The following is a 25,264-nucleotide window of genomic DNA, read 5'->3' as shown; positions in this document are numbered from 1 at the left end:
GACTCAAAACAAATTATTTATGCTTTCAATTACTTCAAATTTCTCATACAAGTCATGTATTCCTCAAATAACTTTTCTATATTCCTCAAAAGTTAATGAATAGTACTTCATAATTCATTTAATTGTAAGAATTGAATTTAATTTCTTCTAAAAATAAAAATACAAATAGGGTAAAAGAAACAACATATTGCTTATATTTTATACATTTTTTTTTTTTACAAAACAACAACTCTCTCCTTCTCTTCTTTTTCTCGTTTTGTTGCTTCAACAGCCGCACTGTCCTCCTTCTTCTTGTTGTTCTTCTTCATCAACACCATCTTCTAGGGTTTCTTTTAGGGTTTTCCAGAACCTTCTTGAAGCTGGATTCTCCTTCCTTCCTTCTCCCCATCTCTCACCGTCGCTGGTTCACTGGTTTCATTGATTAATCCTCAAGAAACAACCTTTTTCAATCTCCCTTTACCATCACTACTGAAACCCTGATCTTTATTGCAAATTACCGGATAAAAACGGTATCTTTAGGGTTTTTGGTATCTGGGTCGATCTGGGTTATGAGTTTCACTCCAAAATCTGTTCGATTAGGGCAAGGTTAGGAAAATTTTCAGCTTCAATTATTGCGATTTGAATGGCATTGGGGGATTTGATGGCGTCGAGGTTTTCACAATCATCAGCTGCTTTGGATGAGTTTGGAAATGAGGATGGGGAAAGGAATAATGTTAGAGATTTGGACACTGCTAGTAGTAGCTATGTTGGTGGTGGGGTTGCTGATAATGCGATGACGACAACAAGTATGGCTTATTTTCCGCAGACAATTGTGTTGTGTGAGCTTAGGCATGATCGTTTTGAGGATTCTGTTCCTTCTGGTCCATCTGACACTGGGTTGGTCTCTAAATGGCGGCCTAGGGACCGAGTAAGTTGTGCTCTTTTCGTGTCATTTTCATTTGTTTATCTCAATGTCCTTGGTTTGCCATGAAAAATATTACTTACCAGTATTCGAATGAGATGAGCCAATTCATGAGGATTTATATCAAGTTGATGAGTAGTTTCTTGATTGTTACTCGTGGAGTATAAGTAAGGTGGTTAGTGGTGCAGTGCATCAGCTTGTTGCTTGATTTGTCAGCTGGTTTTCATCTGAAAGTTGAATATTACTATCCGTTGTAAGATAGCCTGCTTTCTCCAGAGTGAATCTTATTCTAGGATCGGCTTATAATTCAAAAAATTGGAAGAGAAAGTAGACATCAATGACATTTTAAATTGGGTATCCTGAGATTTAATTTAATAAAACAAGTTTGTTTCTAACAGCCAGTTCAAAGATGGAGGTTCGAACAAGAGATTCCAGCCTTTGCAGTTTGTGATTTTGGTATGACTACTCTGCGATCTGCAAGGAATTGGCGGAATTTGGGTATTAGATTAATTTAACGCTTCGTGATTCACTGTGAAGATTAGAACTGTACGGGAGCATGAGTTCTCATTTGTCACCATTGCAGAAGAAGTATCTTCCTTTGTGAGCCGTAGTAAAGCTGAAGCTTGTTTTCATCCTGGATGTTAACTTGGGGAGTTAGACATGATAATTTCCGTTAAACTAATTGCTTATTGTGCTCTTATTAGATGCGTTTGGCATAAACTTATGTCGAAAATGTTGTTACTTTGATTAGAGCACTTTGCACATGCCCGTAGTGTCTTCCAATATTGCAGAATCCGTTAACCAATATCAATCTTGACTAAAGACATCGACATACAATTCCTTAAAGATTAAGAGGATGAAGTGATTCTGCTATGAGTTTAAATGTTTATGTGGGTTTCTTAAAAAATTTCCTAGGTTTCTGTAATTCTGTTGAAATGTCATGTTTTGACTTCCAACATGTAGGATATTAAGGAGTCAATGGGGCAAGATACCAAATGGGGGAACTCATTGGGTCATTTTGTTTGTTTATTTTTTAAGGCTTAGAACATTGGACTTCAAGAGGCTTGTTAATTGCTGATCAGTATTCTGCCCACTGCCTTCCCGAAGTGGGGGTTCCCCTAAAGTGTACCAGTTTCTAGAAAGGGAGAAATTAATGTGTCAATCAAGACACTTGTTGATTAATGGGGGGGATTTCGTGGGAAGGTCTTCTGGTAAGACTGAAAGTAGAGTGTGTTTTAATTTGGTTAGAGTACAATATGTGGTTGAACACAATTTTCTTGCTATACAGATATTGTCTTTAGAGGGATCAATAGATAAATATGGACATTCAATTTGAGGCAAAGTGGGATAATGGATTTTATTAGAAACAGCTGGAAAGAAAAGAACATAGGAAGAGCTCATACGACTTTAACATAATTTAATATCACAAGCAAATGTTAAATTGTAAGCACCCAAGATTGTGGTCTAGCTGTCAATGTAGTGGGTGAAAATCATGAGAAACATCAGTTCAAATTTCAGCAGAGAGAGAAAGCACCAAGTCTTTCGTGTCTAAGACTTGATGGGCAGGCTACCCGACACCAGTGTTGATGGGAGGTAGCAGGTACCCCATGATATAATTGACGTGTGTGCAAGTTTCTGGACACTCACCTTATCTTGTGTTATTAAAAGTTATCACTTCATTACTTAAAAGCTATTGAAGCAGTGAAGCGAGGAGTTATCGTCTCATAGGTGAAGCTATATGCTTCAATGAAATGTGGGCTTTAACCAATGAGTGGCGAAGTGATCCAAACGAGAAGGGGTCGGTTCCTTAATTTCAGCTTTGAAGTTGGATTAATATTGACATTGCTATATATGGATGTTGGAATAGTTATATTAATTGCAATTTGATTAGCTTAGTACTAAATTCATGTATTTGGTGTTCTCTAATTTTCTCTAATTGTGCACTTTACCTTAAAGGAGCATATGCTTCACTTTTCGTTTTCTCTTCAAGCTCCCCGGACTTTGTCGCTTCTTTTGCGCTTTTTGCTTTTAAAAACATAGCCATCACATAAAAGCAAATATTCAATTTTTATGGATAGTGATGATTCATATACCTGTACCCAACTAATTCGGGATTGAGGAGTATAATAATAGTTTCTTTGGAAAGAAAAGTTGCAACTATTACGCTTCAATAGTAGTAATGGTAGAAGTAGTTGTATCAAAAGCCAAAATTTTAATAACAATGGCTGTCGAAGTCCGCACACATTTGACTTTGTGAGGTCCTCTTTTAGTGTTAATCTAGACATTTAAAATGAATTGGAGTATAGTTTGAAGATGCCATTGTTCATTATGCCCCTCAATAACTAAAATAAAATGCATAATAGCATATAGATAATTAGGGTTAAGAATTTGGCAACATATTGGATATGAGAACTTCAATTTGGATTTTTGGTTTCTCGATTCAAGAAATTACAATCCAAATAAGTTCGGATTGGATTGGGTTTTCAAGTTAGGTTTTTTATTAATCAGTTTGGTTATTTTTGGATTTTCAGTTTGAGCCTATAAGTTGAGCTCTTCTTCTTTGAAACAATTAACATCCAAATAAAGTTATTCATATTAAATTGCACCATCCATTAACCACAGTAAATGCATCTCAGTTTGCATTAATCATAACTTTTAATAGGGTATATTAACTGATTTAGCCAGGTTCTTAACTTAGTATTGGGTATTTGGGCTTATGTCGAATGGGTAGGGATTAATATAAGGTATAGAACATTCAGATTATCAGATATCCGAAAATTTGAAGTCCCAAATCCCAAATCCATTTTTTTTAAGAATTAATTCCAAAATCCAATTAGTGGTATGGAATTCAAACAAATATTTCATAATATTTGGATTTTGGTTTGGATTTCAATTTTGCCCAATCCCCTAGAGATAATACAAGCATTGAGATGGAATGATGTTTTTCTATAAATCTGGGGGTTGATTAAGCTTACAATATAAAGAGTGCCTTTACCTTAATTCTGAACTAACATCACTTTTTTTTTAACAAGCAAAACACTTTATTAGTTTTTTGGATTACGAAAAGGGAGTACGGTGTATAATACCATGTTGGCGTCAAAAGTATGTATATGATGAATATAGGACTGCACTGAAGTCATCCAGATTCATCTATCAAGATTGACTGTTTATACAATAAAGTATTATTCTCCTTGCACTGAAAGTATAAAAAATATATATTTAAACGGACTGCACTAGAGTCATCCATAGTATTCTTTAGTGTGTGAAATAACTAAGGTATTACCTCCCCTCTAATCTGAATAGAGGTCCATTACATGAGAAGTGGAGGCGATTATGGACCAATTTTTTTTTTTAAATATGCATCTTTAGATTATGTCCAGGCACTATGATAAAGTGTATTCCTTCAACAATATATTGCGAATGGTGTACCCTTGTGTGCTAGTTACTGGTATCTGGATGTGATTGTTTACTTCTTTGAAGAAAGAGACAGCTTAGTGCTGGTAGATTTTTTTTATTTTTGATGACAAGGGAAACCCGCAGCCGCTACCCTTTGGGTGCGCACAGGGTAAAACCCCCGCTCCTATGCAATAGCTCGCAAACCACATAGGAGAGGTAACCCGCACTAGGCAAGCCTGGTGCAACGAGCTCGACCCAGAAGGCAAACCCCTTGCTTTCGCTGGCAAGGGGTTTCGAACTTGAGACCTCCAACATGGAAGTCCCAAGCTCAAACCACTGGGCCACCCCGAAGGGTCTTAGTGCTGGTAGATTGAAACAACAGTTTTGCAAAGGAGTCCAGAAGTGACTTTGGATTCGTTGTTTGATAAAATTTGTTTTTACTTGTTGCTTATTAACCTGTAAAGTATTACTTGACACATGCAATACCTGAGGAACAACGTGTTTCAACTGTATTTTGCCAGCTCGCTAATATAAGTTGCATTTGGAACTTACCCTCCATGCAGTAAACATGCCCAATCTTTTTACCTTCTTGTCCATCTTAGCATGCAAAATTTTCTGCAGATGAAAACAGGATGTGTTGCCCTTGTTTTGTGTTTAAACATCAGCGTTGATCCACCTGATGTAATAAAGATATCTCCTTGTGCTCGAATGGAGTGTTGGGTTGGTACGTTTCTTCTTCTTCTTCTTCTTGTTCTGCTTGTACAATAACTAGCTACCGATCTTCATTTTGCTATATTTCATTTAAATGAATGTTCTTTATTTCATTCTATTTACTTGTAGTAATTTTCAGTGTACTTTATATTCTGAAGGATGATTGTTCATAAATTCCCCCTTTTCCCCTAAGAAAGAAATGTCGGTGGTAAATTTGTTTTAAAGTGAGACCTTTTCTAAAGGATTATAACTTTTCAATTTTCTTACTTGCATTGTGATTGCGATAGTTGTTGAAAAGACATAGACGATAGCTACAACTTCTCAAGAATTAGCTATTGATGAAGTTCACAAAGAAGACTTGAATTTGATATGCTCTGGGAGGACTTGTTGCAAAAGCAACCTGGACTTTCAAGTTTCAGGATAGACTTCTCCTGAAGCCATGGAAGTTTCATTATTCAACACTTCCTTTTGTTCCTTGATAAATAACCGTAGTAAAGTTTTTTTTTTTTGATAATCAACCGTAGTAAACTTAATGATAGGTTCTCCACTCTCGTAGAAAGCTTTAAATGAATAAGTGCAAAATTTAACCATCTAGAACCTCAGCCAATGCACTGTGAGATCTTGGTAATTGCCTGTGTACCAAAGGGGGGGGGGGGTTTGCACAGTGGATGTGACATGCCATCAAGAATGTATGCTTTTCCAGTAGAGAATATTCACATTTTGCGAACTTACCGCCAGCAATAGTTGAATGTGTCCCAAAATTATAGATCCAACTAAAACCTCATTTTTCTTTTGTTTTAGCTGACTGAGAAATCCGTCTCAAGCCATCCCTTTGGGCCAACCGCAGTGGCTTCGGAACTCAGGGATGTCAGATCAATGGCTCAGAGAAGTGCCATTCTTGACAAGTAATATTTATAGGAACAGAGTCTCAAGCAGCTCCACTTACCCTGTGATATTTCAAAACCACCTAATCTAGGCTTCTCTAGCAATGTTTTGCTCCCCCTGGCTGATAAGAACTCTCAACGTAAGTCTGTCTAAGAAAAGTGCTTTGTCCCTATGATATACTTCAGTTGAGGAAGATTTCGGACATTGTTAGCAACCAGAAACGAACAGAGATGAAGACCTCAAGCCAAGTCTCTGGTCGGCTTTTCTCGGGGAAAAAGTTTGAGGAGACAAACAACAGAGTACCTGGACTGTAGTTCCTAATCTTAACTTTCTGCCTTTTCCTTCGTTTCCTCCATCATCTGGTTCAGTTTGTCTTCTTTGACTTCTCAATGTGTCTCCAGTCTTCCGTCTACTTCAATTTGTTCAAAGCATTTGCCGTACTAACTGGATCCAGTAAGAGTCGCTTATTGGCATCAGCTTCCTGTCTTGTCCTTTCATGGTAAGGGATAAAGGAAGGATCTGATTTTGGCAAGTAAGTGAAGGATCTATGCAACATAGGTTATTACTTTAGCAGGGACAAACAAATAAAAAATCATAATTGATGATGGTTCTTTTTGGCTGAGTCTGTTTCACTTGAAGCAATCTGAATATTTTTATCTCAGCAAACTTTCATGGTGTTGGTGTCATATTCTCTTGGTCTGAAGGGGGGGGAGGGTATTAGATGTAATTTGAAAACTATAGGTTGTTTTATTTGCGTCCCAGCTTAATTTCAAAGATTAGTGCTTGAAATTCAACAGACTAATAATTACTAATGGTACTAATTCCTATCTCTTATTTGACAGATCCATTTTCGATGGCACCTCAAAAAGCACTTGAGACAATTGGGAGAACTTTGAACCAACAATATGAGAGGTGGCAACCTAGGGTAAGAAAATGTTTTGACCACCAATTTGATATCTACAGTTGATAAGGTCTTAGCCTTGATATATGAATGGGTAGGTTATGATGACCAAACACGATATGTAACCTTATGCAGGCTAAATATAAGATTTCCTTGGATCCTACTGTTGATGAAATCAAGAAGCTTTGCACAACTTGTCGAAAGTATGCTAAGTCAGAGCGAGTTCTATTCCATTATAATGGACACGGTGTTCCTAAACCTACAGCCAATGGTGAAATTTGGCTATTTAATAAGGTTTACTTTCTTACCCAGATTGCTTTCTCAGGGCTGTGGGTGATTTCTGCCTTTTCTTATTTGGGTGTTTGTTTTAGAGTTATACGCAGTATATTCCTTTGCCAATCAGCGACCTGGATTCCTGGTTGAAGACACCATCGATCTATGTATTTGACTGCTCTGCTGCTGGGATGATTGTTAATGCCTTCATAGAGGTATACTCTCAATTGTTTACGTCATTTATGTACTTAATAACTCTGTAATGATGATCTATCCGTTCCTAATCACACTCTCATTAATTTCGATGCTTTTGTTTGATCAGCTTCAGGACTGGACTGCTTCTGGTTCTTCTGCAACTTCTACAAGGGATAGTATTCTGCTTGCTGCTTGTGAAGCACATGAGACCCTTCCACAGAGTGCTGAGTTTCCAGCCGATGTGTTCACTTCCTGCCTCACAACACCCATCAAAATGGCATTGAGATGGTGACATGCTCTCTACAATTGTTTTTCATTTCTTCCTTTTCTCTTCTGCTTCTTTCTCCTACACTTATCCAATTCTTCAATGGAGCAGGCATAGCTGCAATTCTTGATTGATGGAAATTAGTAAAGTTTCCCTTGGCATTTTCATTTTATGATGTTACCTAGTTTCTCTCTCCCTCTAAAAATATTATAGGGGTCATCCCCATGTTCACTGTTAATGAATAGCCTCTAGCCAAAAAGATAAAAGAAGAGAAAAAGAACTCGAAATAATGGTTATCTCTTGTGCCAGTCTGTGTAATAGGTAAAGCTATCTTAGTGAGTTTCCATATACAGTGTTTTAAGTAAATACTTAACTGTCTCTTAGTTGCCTCTGTGTGCTTGTGTTGCCAAGTCCTTAAACCTAGTATGCTGCTTCTTTCTTGTTTAAACTGATACATTTTCTTCTATCAAATAAGTTGATTTTAGTTTTCTTTTTTCCTCGTATTTGTTAAGTGAGAGCATTTTTTCTTGCAACAATTGTTGACCATTTAAATCTTTCTTCCTCATGTGTTTTTGGCTTTAGGTTTTGCACTCGTTCGTTGCTTCATGAGTCGCTTGATTACTCTCTGATTGATAGAATTCCTGGCCGGCAAACTGATCGGAAGACACTTCTTGGCGAGCTGAATTGGATTTTTACTGCAGTTACTGACACAATTGCCTGGAATGTTCTACCACATGGTAATGGAATAGATTATTTGGATTGATACAAATATGATAATTTATGCATTTAAGTCTCTTTCTGAAGTACGAGTTTCAAACATGCAGATCTATTTCAGAGACTGTTCAGGCAAGATCTGTTAGTTGCTAGTTTGTTCAGAAACTTCTTACTTGCTGAAAGAATCATGCGCTCTGCAAATTGTTCACCAATTTCATACCCGATGCTACCACCTACTCATCAGCACCATATGTGGTAACTCCATTGAATATTTCCACGTTATCTAAAGTTCATGTTTTCCTTTCTCTCACCTGTGGTTTACATGTACGGTAGGGATGCATGGGACATGGCAGCAGAAATCTGTCTTTCACAGCTTCCAAATTTAGTTGAGGATCCCAATGCAGAATTTCAGGTGGGCTTAATGCTTACCATCCATTTGATATGTGTAGTCATAGTTCCAAATCCTGAAGAATATTATGCAGCGATTAAATATTCCCTGTTTTGTATGTCTTCAGCCAAGTCCATTTTTCACAGAGCAGTTGACAGCTTTTGAAGTATGGCTTGACCATGGATCAAAGGATAAAAAGCCTCCAGAGCAGTTGCCCATAGTGTTACAGGTAGGAAATTTCTCATGGTCCAAATAAGACGAGGGACTGTCCGTTGTTCTTCTTGCCATCTTGTAGGGATTTTAAGTAAATTTTCTGGGATGTAGGTTCCATCTATCCCCATCTCCTGTTTCTTTAATAATTTGATGAACAGGTGGAACAAAAATATTGGATATCCCTGCTGTAGTCAAATTCATTGGTCAATATCTTTTGTTGTTCCCTACTTATCAAGAAAATCAAAGAATTGTATTGGTTGCTCCTTACTTGATATAAAGCATTGGCTGCTGTCTCTTCCGGCTTTGATAGAAATGGTTTTTAGGAAAATAGTTATCATGCTTAAGATTTAGCTTTATTGAATTTTTAAAAAGGAAAATGTGACACAAATGCTTTGGCATGATGCTGAGGAATGTTTGAACCATCCCCCTATTACGTCGAGATGCGGGTATGATTAAACTTTTTCCTGTTGTCATTTCTAACGCCTCCTAATGCTGTTTTAATATTCTTGGCACATCATGCATACTTCATTTCTTTCATAGGCCTTTTCAAGTTGAATTTTTGAACTTCCTTCCCATGTTTCCTGAAAAACGGAAGTGATCTATCAATTCTAGTAGATTAGTGTACTTCTTTTTGAAATTGTTTTTTTAATGATTATGGTGAATCTTACTTTGTATATGCAAAGAAATTAACCTGAGGAAAGTTATTAAAGTTTTGGGGTAGAAGCAAAGTTTTTCTAGTGAAATTGTTGAGGTAAAAATTGCATCATATCTGTCAGAGCAGAATTGTGGTTGGTCTGTTTGCTGGTTGAGCAGAGCATTTTTTTTGAATTATGAAGTAGGTTTGACTTACTTGATGATTGTCCTCATGACACTTAGATATATAAAGAAACAGGAAACTGTAGTTCCCTCAAATATGAGCTGTTAGTGGTCATTGCTATTTATTGCTAGGGTTACTTTTACATTTGGTAGTCTTGTTACCTTTGTGCATTTTTTTCCCTCATGCATGCCTCTGTAACCAATTTACGTTTTTATTAGGTGTTACTTAGTCAATGCCACAGGTTTCGTGCACTTGTACTTCTTGGAAGATTTCTCGATATGGGGCCTTGGGCTGTTGATCTGGTACTTACAATTGACTTCAGTTTTCCATTTTCTTTAATTGGTTGTGGCATCTACTTTGCGACTAATATGTAAGTGAACACTTCCAGGCCTTGTCTGTTGGAATATTTCCTTATGTTCTAAAACTTTTGCAAACCACCACTCCAGATCTTAGACAAATTCTTGTCTTTATCTGGACGAAGATCCTTGCACTCGATAAGGTACATGGTTTGGCTGTAACTCAACATCTATGTTGTCTAATATATCATTTCCAATGTATTTCATCTATGTGTTTATTTCTTCTATATGAAGTTCTCCATTTTCTTTTCTGTTATTACTATCTAAGAAGCATGCACACCGGAATTTGGCTTGATAGATCAAACACCTGTTGGACTCCCGTGGACTCTATCCATGTCTTACTAATTTTCCTCTTTTTATTTGTTTTATTTTGTGACATTTCATCATGTTTTTGGAGACCAATAGGACATGAGTTTGCAACTTTTGTGGTATTTAAACTTTTAAAGTTCTTTCCTTTGGTGTACAAAGCAGAATTTTTGAAAGAATGGAGTGATACTTCTTCTGAGATGAAACTTGTGATAGACCTATAATCTCGAGCCTCTTTTACTGAACCAAGTGCTAATTGGGGAGCAAGAGGCGGAGTTCTTGCTTCAGCTTTCTGTTAGTTTGTGTTTTTTTTTTGTTTTTGTTTTTGTATATTTCAAACTACTTTGATTAGTTTGTAGTCTTTGTTCTGTTTTTTTCCAAATTTAGCGATTCTAATTTGCAATCTGTTACACCTATGGAGTATGTGTTTATATTGATACTTATTCTCTTTTGTTTTTGTAAGTTATGATATCATAAACTCTACCATCTACTTCTATACTAATAAGATTATTATTTTCCTTTTGAGTCAAAAGTCTTGTCAGGTTGACCTTGTAAAGGATGGAGGACATACATATTTCATTAGATTTCTTGACAGTGTGGAGGCTTATCCAGAGCAAAGGGCAATGGCTGCATTTGTTTTAGCAGTCATTGTGGATGGTCACAGACGGGGTCAGGAGGCCTGTTTTGAAGCGGCTCTTATACATGTCTGCTTGAAGCATCTTCAGGGATCGACGCCTAATGAGGCACAAACTGAACCACTTTTTCTTCAATGGCTGTGCCTTTGTCTGGGAAAACTGTGGGAGGATTTCACAGAGGCTCAAGTACAAGGTTTGCAGGCAGATGCACCAGCAATATTTGCGCCTCTGCTGTCTGAGCCCCAACCTGAGGTTTGTGTCGCCCCTCTTAATAGGAATAGGCTGAACTTGCCAACTGGTGAAAGGAAAGAACTGGGTTGTTTAATTTTGTGTCAAGTGGTTGCAAGTGGGTCTTCAGTGAAATATTCAGATTTTGACAATTAGATAAAAAAATCATTATTTCAGGTACGTGCTGCAGCTACTTTTGCTCTAGGGACTTTACTTGATGTTGGATTTGACTCGGCTAGGGATGGTGTTGGAGGAGATGAAGACTGTGATGATGAGGAGAAGGTTAGGACTGAAGTCAGTATAATTAAGAGCCTTTTAAGTGTTGCTTCTGATGGAAGCCCTTTGGTTCGAGTGGAGGTTGCTGTAGGTATGCTTTTGCTGAATCTTCTCCCTGAAGACTCTTCTTTTTGATACACTTACTGTTTTCACACCCTCAGTTCCCAATATTTGGTCTTTATTTCATAGAAGGAAAAATACTTTTGTTGCAATATTATTTGAAAGGTTTTGCCACAGTTCCGTATGATGAGGTGCCTCATGCATGTTATCTGTCCCAATTATGAATTTTGCTTATCTTTCACTTTGAAGGATCCGTTATTTTCCTTTCGTTCCTGCTTTGATTACTTTTCTTTTGAGCTGAGTGTCTACCGGAAACAACCTCCCTATCCCCACAAAGGCAGGGGTAATGTGTGTATACATCCTACCCTCCCCCAGATCACACTTGTGGGATTCTACTGGGTTTGTTGTTGTTGTTTCACTTTACAGGAGGAATCTGATGCCAAAAATATAATTCTTTGCTGTCATGTCACTTCTTTGTCCAAAAATCTTTTTTTTTTTGCTGTAAAATAAAAAAAAGAAAAAAAAGTGATATCCATGTCTAAATGGCAAATCTTTACTGTGGTTGCTCAATTGTATACTTAGTAGTGCAAGTAATTCAGCCTGAAAGTTGCTTCTTTCATGCTTGGTGAGTTCTGATTGTTGGATGTGAATATCAGTTGCCTGACAATCATGCCTAGTTCTCTGATTTCCCGTTATAAGCCTCTTCTTGATCTTGTGTATACACCATGTAGTATTTCTTTTTGTGTAGTCACTGCTATGCACAGAATTCTAACTGGTAGGAGTTGGGTTCATGTTCTACCATCTTTTGCAGCTTTGGCACGTTTTGCTTTTGGGCATAACAAGCATCTGAAGTCAGTAGCCGCTGCATATTGGAAGCCTCAGGCTAATTCCTTGCTAACTTCCTTGCCTTCTTTCGCGGTCAAGAGTTCTGGTAGTGGGTATACAACCCCGACTCACAGTATTTCACATGGAAGTAGAGTTCCGTCTCCTATTGCTCCTTTATTGAGAGTGGGGGGTGACAGTCAGTCCATATCTCGGGATGGGAGAGTCTCGACCAGCAGCCCCCTTGCAACACCCGGCGTTATACATGGATCACCTTTATCTGATGATTCCTCTCAACTTTCTGATCCCGGAATCTTGAATGATGCTGTTACCAATGGTGTTGTAAATCATACAAGATCAAGGCCTCTAGACAATGCACTCTATTCTCAGTGTGTACTGGCTATGTGTGCCTTGGCAAAGGATCCGTCACCACGTATTGCAGGTCTTGGCCGGAGAGTCCTTTCCATTATCGGGATTGAACAGGTTGTTGCCAAATCTGTTAAGTCAACTGGTGAATCCACAACAGTTCCAAACACTGGTTATGCTGGATTGGCTCGATCTTCATCTTGGTTTGATATGAACGGAGGTAATTTTAGGGCTTCTGGGAGATTTGGTCCATTTCTTTTTTCTGGATGAATGTGATTACCATATTGTAACAGTCTATATACATCCGTAGTCCACTAACATTTCATTTTAATACCTCATTTAATACCTTTTTAGGAACTTTTTTGAAGTGATTCTGGCCTCGTTTAACTGTTGTTGCAGGACATTTACCTCTGACTTTTAGAACTCCTCCTGTTAGTCCCCCACGGCCTAGTTACTTGACAGGAATGCGAAGAGTTTGTTCTTTAGAGTTCAGGCCCCACCTAATGCACTCTCAAGACTCAGGATTAGCTGACCCATTGTTGGGGTCTGCTGGATCTTCTGGACCTTCAGAACGCAGTTTTCTTCCCCAACCAACTATCTACAATTGGAGTTGTGGCCACTTCTCAAAGCCACTTCTTACTGCAGCTGATGATAGTGAAGAGATGGTTGCTAGAAGGGAAGAGAAGGAAAAGTTGGCCCTTGACCTCATTGCGAAGTGCCAACACTCTTGTGAGTCTGTTCACGTGCTTTCCCTTTTGTATCCATACCTTCTCTTGTTTGTGTTTTCTCATAATTTATAAATAATGATATCTTTATCAAAATATTCTATATAAAATGAAGTTTAAAATTTAATGAGCAATGTTTTTTCTGTTTCAGCTGTAAGCAAACTACACAATCAAATTGCTAGTTGGGATACTAAGTTTGAGATTGGCACCAAAACTGCTTTGCTGCAGCCCTTCTCACCTATTGTTATTGCTGCAGATGAGAGTGAAAGAATCAGGTAGAAGAATCTCATCAACCTTAGTAATCCATTATTGCTGTAATAACTTGGTTCAGTTTATTATTGAAAAATACTGGATAGGATAGGTTGGTTCAGCTGCGTAATCTGCAATTTCAGCTTATCTAGTTGTCTCATGTCTGTCAGTAAACAGTCAATATCAAGTGGAAAGTTTGAATGTGAGTCAATCTAAAAGAACATAATGCATAATGGAAATATGCTCCTCCCGCCAAGAAAAATCATTAACATTTCTTGGAGTGTGTCATAGCATTGAAGTTTTTCTCTTAGAGTTGGTGCTTGAGTTAGATTCTCTCGTTCAGTTATAGCAAATTAACAGAAAAAAGGTTAGTTAATGATGTTTCAATCTGTTCCATCAGAGGCATTCTCGTTGTGAATTAAATAATGTGTTAAAAGGAGGGTGATTTGTGATGTATACTATTCCTATTTCACTGCTTCACTATTCCTGTATCAGCTCATGGATTTTTCTTTCAGTTGCTTATCTTTGTCATTCTTTTGTTATCTCAAGTCTTCTATGTTTTTTGCCATTAAGTTTGTATGTGATGTATAAAATATCATGCTCCTTGTGTTTTTATGAACAGGGTATGGAATTACGAGGAGGCTACCCTTCTTAATAGCTTTGATAACCACAGTTACCCTGATAAAGGAATTTCAAAACTGTGTCTTGTCAATGAGCTAGATGAGAGTTTGCTCCTTGTTGCTTCAAGTAAAGCTTTGCTGCAACAAACTTTTAATTTATATTGTTCATTGATGCCTAAAGTTTTAACAAACTTTTGTTTATATAAAAGGTGATGGGAACATCCGGATTTGGAAAGACTATACTCTAAGAGGCCGACAAAGACTAGTTTCTGCATTTTCATCCATTCAAGGTCACAGACCTGGTGTCCGTAGTGTGAACGCTGTTGTGGATTGGCAGCAGCAGTCTGGATATCTGGTAATACCGTGTAATATTAGCTATTCAGACATTAATATATGAATGCACTAGTACCTTCAATTTTTGGTTAGGTGTATTACTTTAAAAAATTCTTGAATTTCTTTCCTTTCATATCTCGGATTTATTCTGTATCTTTGTCTGGCTCATTTGTGCTATTAATGTTCTTATACAACTTTTTCAATTCGTTACCAGTTTTCATCTGGTGAAGTTTCGTCAATCATGGCTTGGGATCTTGACAAAGAACAACTTGTTAATACAATTCCAACATCCTCAGATTGCAGCATCTCAGCATTGGTGAGTTTTCGGAATTTCCCTTTAAAATTTATGGCATTAGTATATATGATCAATTACCATTAAGATTCTAATGCTCTTTGTCTGCAATAATTATGACTAATTGGTAAAAACCCAGCATCAGCTCATATTGATGCAGCATGAAATGCCAAAAGCCCATTTTGCTTCAATTGCTATTTTAGACTTCTTTGTGTTGTCGAGAAAAAATGACAAAATTGTCCCTTATGTTTGAGGCTAGGTTCAAAGTAGCCCCTTAGGTATGCGCACTTAACAGTTTTGGTCCTTTAAGTTTACCACGAGTTGACAAAAATAGTCCTCAAATATGCACTCAACATTTTTGGTCCTTTTAGGTTCCCTGAAATTTAATACTTAAGTCTTTGGAAAAATATTTATCGAACTTTATCTGTTAAATTTGCTGGAACTATGAATTTTTAAAATTATTAACACCAAGAAAGTTGCATCAAATCCTAAAATATTCAACACAAAAACTACACGGGACACTAAAGAATATTTTCACTCACAAAGCACTCCAGATCTCTTCAAAATACTATAGACTATCTGGCGTGTCTTCTTTTATGCACAAACTTTTTTCCAGTATATTTTTTTCTTCAATAACTTTTTTCAAAAGATGTTCAAACCGCTCTAGTATATTATGTGTTTAGTAGAAATTTTTTGTACCCAGGGACAATACTTTGAAGCAGGTTGTTATGACAACTCTTTAAATTATTAGCTGTTATGGTTGATATATCCCTATTTAGGAAGGAGTGGTTGTATGGGGAGCTGATATGTGGAAAAAATAGTGGTCTTGTTCATTGCAATCCCTTTAACAGCCTAATAACTTAAGATATTTGACTAAGTTCATGCTAAATTTAGTTTGATGTATCAAGCTAAGTTTGGGAATAGAGGTGGCATCAATAGTTGATACTGCTGTCTAAAAGACATTGCTTTTGAAACACACCATGATTCAGGTTTGGTCAGAGGTGTATGCGTCTTGAATTGAACTGCCTTATAATATGGTTAGTCAAATAAACTTTTAAGGTTATAAAAGAACAAGTCATACAGATTTATTTGTAATGCTTACGGTTGGATGAAAAAGAGGTTAGGATGCTTCTGCTGAGTCCTGCATTTAGTAGGAAGGGCTAGTCTTCTGAAAGGAGTTGGTTGTGGATGAATCCTTTCCCCCCTTTTTCAGTTATCCACAGTTTCTGTTATAAAATAAAGCACTCGTGCGTTTGTTACGCCTTTCCAACTAGGCGGCGACGTATGTTGCTTAGAATTTCAATGTGTATTCATTCTATCTCTGATAGATACTTACATTTTATATCTCTCTGATGTACTGCAGTCAGCTTCTCAAGTTCACGCAGGACACTTTGCTGCTGGCTTTGTGGATGGATGTGTCAAACTATTTGATATTCGAATGCCTGAACTGTAAGTTGAAGCTTTTACTATATTTGGGTGATTTTCTTTTCTCCTTTCTAACATCATCTTCTATAGGATAATTGATGTGATGGCATAGGCATTGCATTATCCAACTTTTAGGTCTGTTCTCTTTTTCTTGTTTGAGAGTGGGTGTCCTGTAGGAGAAGCTTGTCTTTTGGTGTACGATTTGTAGGCTTTTAGGTGATATCCATCTTTTTTTTTATTCTATTAGACGGTGAGTTCAAATTCAGTACGCCAGGATGGGTATCCATTCTAGTAATTCGTCTTGTATGTTAACAGAGGGACTTACATGCATACATTTTTTGTTTTTGCATGAAATACTTGTGTCATTTCTCATTTAATGCTCAAATGGTATTTATTTAGGCTTGTTTGTGCATCACGGCCGCACACCCAAAGAGTAGAGAGAGTAGTGGGGATCGGCTTTCAACCTGGACTTGAACCAGCAAAGGTGACCACTGTTATCTTGTTCAAATTTATTCTTTGCTCTTCTTTTCTCTTTTGGCATACCAGTAATCATCAACTGTTTCTTTTGTTTCTTAGATCGTCAGTGCCTCTCAAGCTGGTGATATTCAGTTCCTTGATATGAGAAATCTCAAGGAAGCTTACTTAACAATTGATGCTCATAGGGGATCGCTAACAGCCCTAGCTGTTCATCGTCATGCACCCCTTATAGCAAGTGGTTCAGCTAAACAGCTAATCAAAGTCTTCAACCTGGAAGGTGAGCAATTAGGCACCATAAGATATTTGTCCACCTTCATGGCTCAGAAGATAGGTTCAGTCAGATGTCTTACCTTCCATCCCTATCAAGTGCTGCTTGCTGCTGGAGCAGCAGATTCTTGTGTTTCAATCTATGCTGATGAAATTGCCCCGACAAGATAATTTTCTGAAACATTCAAGATTGAGAAACCAAAAAAGATTACAGACATAAGTTGAGGTGGTCAGCTGCAAAAATGGACTGTTGACATCTCTGAAACATATCAGCTCACTGAGGTCCTGTGCTACTTATTCATTGAGCCTCTGCAGCGACGAGTGTTGCCAAGTTGGGAAAAAATTCAACATATTGGAGGAGGCTTTAGCAAATAATTTGATAAATAGGTGGTAAAAGAAGGTGTAAATATCTGTTATTCATTGTTTCTAGTTTGTAATTTTCTCCGTGTGCTTCCTTAGTTCAGCCCCCTCTACTTTCTTTTCTCCCCTGGTTCAATTTGTACAGCTGAATTCATAATTTATATATGTTGTTGGCAACCAGTGTTCTGTGTTCCATTGTTTGTGTTTTTTGGGTTTCTCACCACCCAGTGTTCGGTACCCACATTAGAGTTCGACTATTCCGGATTTTGCCCCCATTCGGGAGGTAACGCTCCCTACCAAAGATTTTCCATCCAAATGTAGGAGCAGCCCCATCCATTGTTTTAGTTACAATCTTTAAATCCATTGTTTTAGTTGCAATCTTTTAAATCCGTTATTTTAGTTACAATCTTTAATTGAAGCTGAATGGCCAATTAATGTGTTAAATGGAATAAAAAAGATCATAATTCCTCTCCAAGTTAAACTTGCCCTTCAGCTACGACACTCCTTAATTTCCATGTCATAGTCTACGAAATTACCTCGAGCTGTAATACTTGCTCTTAAGCTTGAAGCAGAACTTCCTAAGTAGATTCCATTTATTTCCTTCAATTTCCCAGAGTAAGTGGTCCTATTGAATTGGCCATCTATAAAGTCCCCTTAGAATTAGCCACACATGTAATCCCAAGTATTTCATTCACATTAATCATTCTAAGGTTGATTCATATAATTATATCATCACATGCAAGCCACACATCCACGTAATGTTTGTCTACAAGAACATTAGAACACCATTTCCGCCAGCCTAATCATATGATGTCTCCATCAATTCTATAATGTATCTACTTACATGTCACTAATCAAGTCTATACATAGAGTAAACCATAGCCTAGCTCGACTAAATAAAAGTTATAGCAGAACCTCACCTTACTATTTGTTCAGGTCTTTTTTTTCTAGCATTGTCAATTTTTACCTATCCAGTTTAGTGCTCTGAATCAGAAAAAGAAATTGTGAATAGTAATAACACAAAACTCGGAATGTGAAGTCCCATTAGGATGCTGCTAGATTTCAGCAAGCTTCTTGCTGGCGGAGACGTCCAAGAGAAGTCGTGAAAAGTGATCCATATGATTATGGAGAAAGCAAGGATGAAGTTGCAGACTCATCAGCAATAAGTTTTAAAGATAATCAAATCCTTATTGTGACGAAGAATAATCTTACAACAAATGGCAATATCACCAATTCAAGTTATTCACTGCCAGTATAGAGACATAAACCTAATCCCATAACAAAGAAGGGAGGAAAAATAAATCAACTCAATGGTTACTTCAGTAACAGATTTCAAACCTCATCACCCTAAGAGATTATTTAACTGTGGCATAACATAAACACGGATAATGTAACAGCCAACAGCCAGAATTAAATCAATCTTATAACACTATTCTGCCTGCAAACTCCAAAAAACCAAATCAAGTGAGGGTAGAAGGGGTAGGGGACGGTCCAATCATGTACATCATATTGACAGCATGGTATAGAAGATGTGCCACAAATGCTTCTCATTTTCGTCCACCAACCATACTCTGGCTGTTAGTTCCTGATAAACCAGAAGATGAGTTGTGTCTTTGATCCCCGTTGCCAAAAACATTAAGATCTTCAAACAGCCTATAAGATGGAATGAAGGTTTTTTGACCAGAAGCGGGAGTTGTTGTCTTGGGGTTGGGATGAACTTGAGTGTCACCATTAATAGCTAAACCATTGCTTCCCATATTGGGGAACGAGTTAATATTCTGTATGGGTCTAGCGCCTTGCAAAGACACAGGTGTATTTGTGGTTGCTTGTGGAGTTGAGTACATGTAGGTTGGTCTGGACGAAGGACTTGGATTGCTCAGATATCCGGGAGTTGCTGCCCAAGGTGGAGGTGGATAAGCAGAGTACTGTGGGAACTGAGTCTGAGCACGTGGTGATAACAGTTGAGACTGAGGATGAAGTTCTTGCTGAGTTCTAGGTTGTTGGTTCAGTTCAGGTTGCAAAGGAGATTGTGGAAGCTGTTGTGATGTATGCTGAGATTGTAATGAAGATTCTTGGGGTTGCTGCGGTTGAGGCTGAGTGGATGGTTGGGGTCGGGATTGATGATGAAGTTGTGATTGAGGTTGTTGGTGTGGATGAGGCTGAGGTTGGGGCTGGAACTGGGCTTGGGTTGGGTGTTGAAATTGAGGATGAAACTGAGGTTGGCCTTGGTGTTGATATTGAGGATGAAACTGGGGTGGTAACTGATGCTGGGGTTGGGGTTGGGGCTGAGCCCAAGGAGCTACATAACTGTTAAAGCTCTGATCTTGATACCCAATATAAGCTTGAGATGCGTATGGATTCCCATGTGTGGTTGAGGCAAGCGGCTCCTGATTATTTTGAGTAGCTGAAGCAGAATTTTGTGATGTTTCGGGATATACACTTGATGACAAGGTGAGGCTCAAGAGGTCAATTATGTCTTGTTCTTTCGTGGATGTTGCAGGTGGGTCACGAAGAATTAATGCATTGCTTGCGACAGGATCCAATGGTTCTCCCATAGAATTGCTAGTATTGGCAGAGACCACTCCTTCACTTGTTTGGGCTGCTGGACTTGTTTTTGAATGTCTGCATCAGCACAAGCATGAACGTCATTAGAGAGGACAAACTACAGCCATAAAACCACCATACAGTCACAAAAAGAACTTCTGATTTCCAAAAACTTCTACCAAATCCAACTAAAAGTTACTAATCTTTCTGCTGAGCACTACCCACCCCCTTATCTTTCCTCTCTTCATCCAGATGAACATTTGGGAAAATCAACATGACAATTAAAAAGTACTCTAACAGTGAATCAAGGACGACTATTTTGAAATTTCCTTCGCATGAAAGTGTAATAACCTGCTAGTCTTGACATCTTACTGTTATATTGCCATGGCACTACATACATGCAATGTGGTACTTACAATTGGGAATAAATGCATCTGTTATCTCCATATTTACCTTCGAGCTAGTTGGGCAAAGTCGTCTTCCTCATCTTCCTCTTCATCAATTTGACCTGCGGTTGCTACAAGAACTGGTGCAGAAGGTTTGACATCTGCTGTTGGACTGGCTGGTTTAACTTCAACAGGTTTAAGGCTTGGATCATGCATTCCTCTTGCAGAGAAGTTGTCATTTGAGACTTGAGTTGGGAGTGGAGAACCAGAAGCTATTGCATCATGTTTAGCCAGTACAGTTTGGAGGTTATCATTCAATTCAAGACCCTGGGCAAGAAGTTCTTCATCCCTAGGATAAATCAGAACAAATTTTAATAGAAGAAAATATACTGAAAAAATAAAGGAAACTAGCACCAGTCTAGTTAACATTTGCATCACCGTTTTCCCCATGAACACCACAAGAAACAAAAGACATAATTACCCCGTTGTTGTTAACATTTGCATCAACTTCTTCTGGTTAGAGCGACACCGGTCAACAAGATCAACTATAACTTCGTCCTTTACAGCCTAGACAGATAAAAGATAGTAAAGGGTTAAAGATTTTTTATTAATGAGGTGCATGAAGAGTAAAGTATGTACATACCAAACGATCGCCTGGGGTCACAGCTTGAAGCATATCAGCCAACAGATCAGCAACATCCCTCATAGAATTTATGCTGGACAAGCTGTAAGGCAAAAACTTAGTTTACAAAAGAAATGATAGTGTGAATCATAACACAAACCACCATAGTGCAACAACGTACGATCAATAGGTCTGCAAGGGCTAATTGACTTACCTTAAGTTTCCCACCTCTGCTGCCATTGCCTCGTCAAGTCTTGTTGATGAATTGCTTGGCATTCCATAACCAGGTTGCGCTTGTCTTGGTGCAGGATGAGTAACAGGAGGAGTAAAGATAGGAGCTGTATCAAATGAACGCTTGGGAAATTCAACACCAGCACGCTGCCATGATCATGACACCAAGGTGGTTACTAGAAAAGATAACTTCAATACAAAATGTTTAAGCATGGGATTTCACTTCTTGGAGAAGGTTTCTTTTGAAAGAAAGTGACACCCCACCCACCACATAGGGGAGAAAAACAACAAACAAAAGAACCAAAAAGAAAACATCTGAACAATTCCATTAAAAATATCAAAACACAGAAATGAACTGCATAAATCCCTTTCCCAACTGATCGTTGGAGGAAGAGATCATCTATCTCAAAGGTAATATTTCAAACCAACAAATCAATGTCATTACAAGTATCTCAATGAAATCACAAGCCTATTAACACACAAAAAATGATTTTGAATTAAAACATCACATCTGAGTTACTAACCCTCAATTCTTCATAAGCCCAATAATACTGGGGATACTTTCCTCCAGGGCCACCAAATGCCTCTTGCCAAGAGTCCAGTAGTACTAGCACTTTATCTCTCACATGCATATCAGTCTGCAAAATCATCAAAAGAGTGGCAGAGTATTAAAATAAAAGGTCAAGAAAGTATGCCATATATTATCAAATGCAAATTCAGCTTGAGATGATACATGCATCTAATCAGAAAGAACTGAAGTATTTTGAACAAAACTTGCCTTCTTCTTTACAATTTTGACCATGTCTTGCAATATGGTTCTTTCAGTAATTTGAAAGTGCACATTATCACCACAGTTCTTCACCATTGTCTCCATAAGCTGTAGGCAAAAGAGCAAGAAGAAGAATCATTAGAGCCATCAAAAGTTAGCGCAGCTTGACAACCTTAAAAAGAGATTGGATATCAATACCAGGTAAAAAGAAATACTATTCTGCTTAGTTCTATTTTAGTCAATAATATGGCCCTCAGTTTATCAAAAGCGAAAAGCGTTAAAAAACACTCCAGATCTATTGGGACTATAAGTGCAATATAAGTGTGGGCTTCATTTAAAAAGGTGCAACGAAGAAAAAAAAAATGTAATACAAGAATTAAGTAAGAACTAAACAAAAAGAAACTTCATTCATAATGATTTTCTTAACTATCATAAATATCTTTGGATTTCATATTTATTGTTTATTACCGCTCTGTTTAAGATGGAGCTCGTGGGCAATGAGGCAAACACCATAGTGCCTTGCATACACTGAGGCGCAACCTAAATAAGGTGAGGTGGAGCGCTTACCCTGTTCTTCAAGGCTTACGTGTAGAGCCTCTGACACCACTGATGGCCCTAATTGCTAATGAAATTTTACTAACTGTAAATTATATAAATAAAGGAGAGGTTCCAACATACGTACTGTTAAAGCAAGTAGCTGAACTTTGGGGTTCTTGTGCTGCAACCTCTTTTTCACAGCTTTGACAACATCTTTTGCCAACCTGTATAGAGTGGGGAGAATTAAATCAAACCTTAAATTATTTTCCACTTGTTCTAGCTCTATGCATATAGTTTACATCAACTTCAAGCAATGGAGAATGGAGCATAGTAACTGAAACTAGGATGTATGTAGTCCTTTAATTAAGTTCGATGTTCAAAGAACTAATTATCGAGAATCCCTACTTTCCTTGAAATATATTTAGTACTCTCATGAAATGAGAATGAGTAGTTTGTATATCCTTCTAAGATAATAGCTCAACACCTAGAAAAATCTAAACAAGAATAAGAAACAATTAAGAACTGGCTCCCCTTGATAATTCTTGGATACAAGTGAAAATCCATTCTTGGTTGCTATAAATTGTATACACATGTGAAGCTGGGTAATTCAACAACTTTGAACCTAAAAAGGTCTTACTTTGCTCCTACATGTTCCCTAACATTCAAAAGCTCCCCAAAGGCAAATGGAACACAGTAAAAAAATCAAAATAAAGTTCACTTCTAGACTGATAAGTCTTAAATAAGACTTCAAACTATCAGAATTTAGAAAAAAAGCACAGAAAGAAAATCCCAATACAAAAACAACCCTAATTTCTATTGTCTTAGAAGAAACCCACACATGAATCAATAAGCCCAAACAGGACTGACTTCAGAAAAAAAAAACCCTTTTTTTCCATAAACCATCAAGAAAACACAGAAACAAAAACCCACCATTAAACTTACAAGAAACACAGAAAAAAGTAAACCCCATATAAAAAAAAGTCAACTTTCCCCCCTTTCACCATAAAAACAGCAACAACAAAGAAGTAGAGAAAAATGGGTTTTGCTAATTATGTAAAAAAGAAAAAAAACAATTTACCATTGGTTAGAATTGATTGTATCACAAATATCAATATTCATAGTCCAATCAGGACCGATCAAGAACTCGCTCGTTGCCTTCTCAACACGAACAGCAGCTGATGAAGATGATGAAGACGAAGAAGAAGTTGCACCCAATGATGGGGTTCGGTCTAACCAAATATAAAAAATCCAAAATTCCATATTTGTAAAAAAAAACTGGGGCAAGGTCATTTTTATTTTTATTTTTATTCTTTCTATCCCAAAGCTAAAGTCAATCCCATCATTTAAAGTCGTATTTGAGACTTCATCTTATCATTTCTTTCTAACCTTGTACAAAAGTTGGATAAAGACCTTTGGATCAACCTTTGAAGTGTCAAGAGTGAGTATGTTAAGGGTACAAATGATGAAACCATGAGAGAGTCTTATTGGTGAAAACCTTAACTGGGCATCATAAGGCGAATGTGAGTTAAAAGAAACAAAAAGGAGAGAGTCTTATTGGTGAAAACCCTAACTTGGCATCATAAGGCGAAAGTGAAAAAAAAAAAAAAAAAAAACTTTACAAGGTTTGTTAGTTTGTGGGGAAAATATTTAAATTGTATTTTTTGCGAGAAAAACAAGGGAATTTTGGTTATTTGTTCGTGTATTATGGTGGGTGTTTGGTTTTTCCTTTTCTCTTTCCGGGAATTTCGTCTTTTTTTCCTTCTTCCCTTTTCTTCTTCTCAATTATCATCTTCTTCGCTCTGGAAAAGGTCTTTCTTTTTACTTACAATAACTCACGCGCTATTATGGGAAGTTATACACACGCGCCTAAATTTGCTAAATGGTCCCCCTATTTTTTTATATACTTTTTGGGTTCCGGAAGAGAGTATAGTATTCTTTCATTGTTATTTATTATTTATTATAAATATCAACTATATTATTTATTAATTAAAATGTTATTTTCTTTGGAAATTATATATTTTTTAATTTAATAATATCTTTAGTTTTTCTGAACGTCATTTAAGTAAAATCTCAATAAATTAATATTCAGTAAATTAATAATTTCTTTAAGATGATATTTCCTCGATTACGACTTTGATTAATGGAAAAAAAATCACTTATTTCGATAAGATAATAAGATTATATATTTTTAGAAGACCCCTTGTATAATAAATGGTCCCATTAATGTTATGAATATAATAATTTTATAAAAGGACAAATATATGTAAGACAATTTAGTAAAATATGATTCTATTGTGTTTTTCTTTTGGTTAAAATTGAAATCTAGTTAAAGTTTATCTCTAACTTATCTTGTTACATTCAAAAGTTCCGGTGTACTTGCTACGATGACAAATCTCTTTGAGTGCATGTAGAATGATCTATTTTATATTCACATAATGCTTTACTTATTTGATATTTCATTGCTAATTTTGTGATACCTTTTAAATGAGAAGCCATTTTTAAATATGGTTTCAAGAAATTTCCTATTTTGCTTATATAGTTTATTCTCTCACCATCATACATGAAATGTTTTTAGTAAAGATACAATGATTAATATTTGATTAGTAAGAAACAATGAACATTATGTATGGTGAATTTATTTTTATAATGAATCATTGAATCATTGAATCATTGAATTTATTTTAGAATGAATCATTTAACAAAAAAATATAAATTACAA

General features: G+C 37.0%; 2 protein-coding genes across 2 annotated transcripts; one reads left to right on the top strand and one right to left on the bottom strand.

Moving 5' to 3' along the window:
- Nucleotides 1–216: 216 nt before the first annotated feature.
- On the top strand, nucleotides 217–17,649 carry LOC102586700 (regulatory-associated protein of TOR 1-like). The gene is made up of 23 exons (XM_006366815.2): nucleotides 217–907; nucleotides 4,919–5,021; nucleotides 6,736–6,818; nucleotides 6,930–7,088; nucleotides 7,166–7,282; nucleotides 7,390–7,550; nucleotides 8,110–8,264; nucleotides 8,352–8,496; nucleotides 8,575–8,653; nucleotides 8,757–8,858; nucleotides 9,878–9,961; nucleotides 10,048–10,158; nucleotides 10,855–11,208; nucleotides 11,362–11,551; nucleotides 12,332–12,928; nucleotides 13,108–13,437; nucleotides 13,585–13,708; nucleotides 14,305–14,429; nucleotides 14,512–14,657; nucleotides 14,850–14,951; nucleotides 16,291–16,376; nucleotides 16,752–16,836; nucleotides 16,929–17,649. The coding sequence occupies exons 1-23, from the start codon at nucleotides 623–625 to the stop codon at nucleotides 17,265–17,267; spliced, it is 4,062 nt and encodes a 1,353-aa protein (XP_006366877.1). The 5' UTR covers nucleotides 217–622; the 3' UTR covers nucleotides 17,268–17,649.
- Nucleotides 17,650–18,619: 970 nt separating this feature from the next.
- Nucleotides 18,620–23,805, bottom strand: LOC102587814 (TOM1-like protein 2). Its single transcript, XM_006366818.2, has 9 exons — nucleotides 23,624–23,805; nucleotides 22,691–22,769; nucleotides 22,018–22,116; nucleotides 21,764–21,877; nucleotides 21,223–21,386; nucleotides 21,030–21,111; nucleotides 20,868–20,953; nucleotides 20,454–20,735; nucleotides 18,620–20,078 (listed from the first exon to the last, which is right to left on the bottom strand). The coding sequence occupies exons 1-9, from the start codon at nucleotides 23,803–23,805 to the stop codon at nucleotides 19,004–19,006; spliced, it is 2,163 nt and encodes a 720-aa protein (XP_006366880.1). The 3' UTR covers nucleotides 18,620–19,003.
- Between the last annotated feature and the right edge of the window lie 1,459 nt (nucleotides 23,806–25,264).

The sequence above is a fragment of the Solanum tuberosum genome, unplaced genomic scaffold (genome assembly GCF_000226075.1).
Source record: "Solanum tuberosum cultivar DM 1-3 516 R44 unplaced genomic scaffold, SolTub_3.0 scf00615, whole genome shotgun sequence".
NCBI classification, from domain to species: domain Eukaryota; kingdom Viridiplantae; phylum Streptophyta; class Magnoliopsida; order Solanales; family Solanaceae; genus Solanum; species Solanum tuberosum.
This window is presented reverse-complemented; position numbering and strand designations above follow the sequence as displayed.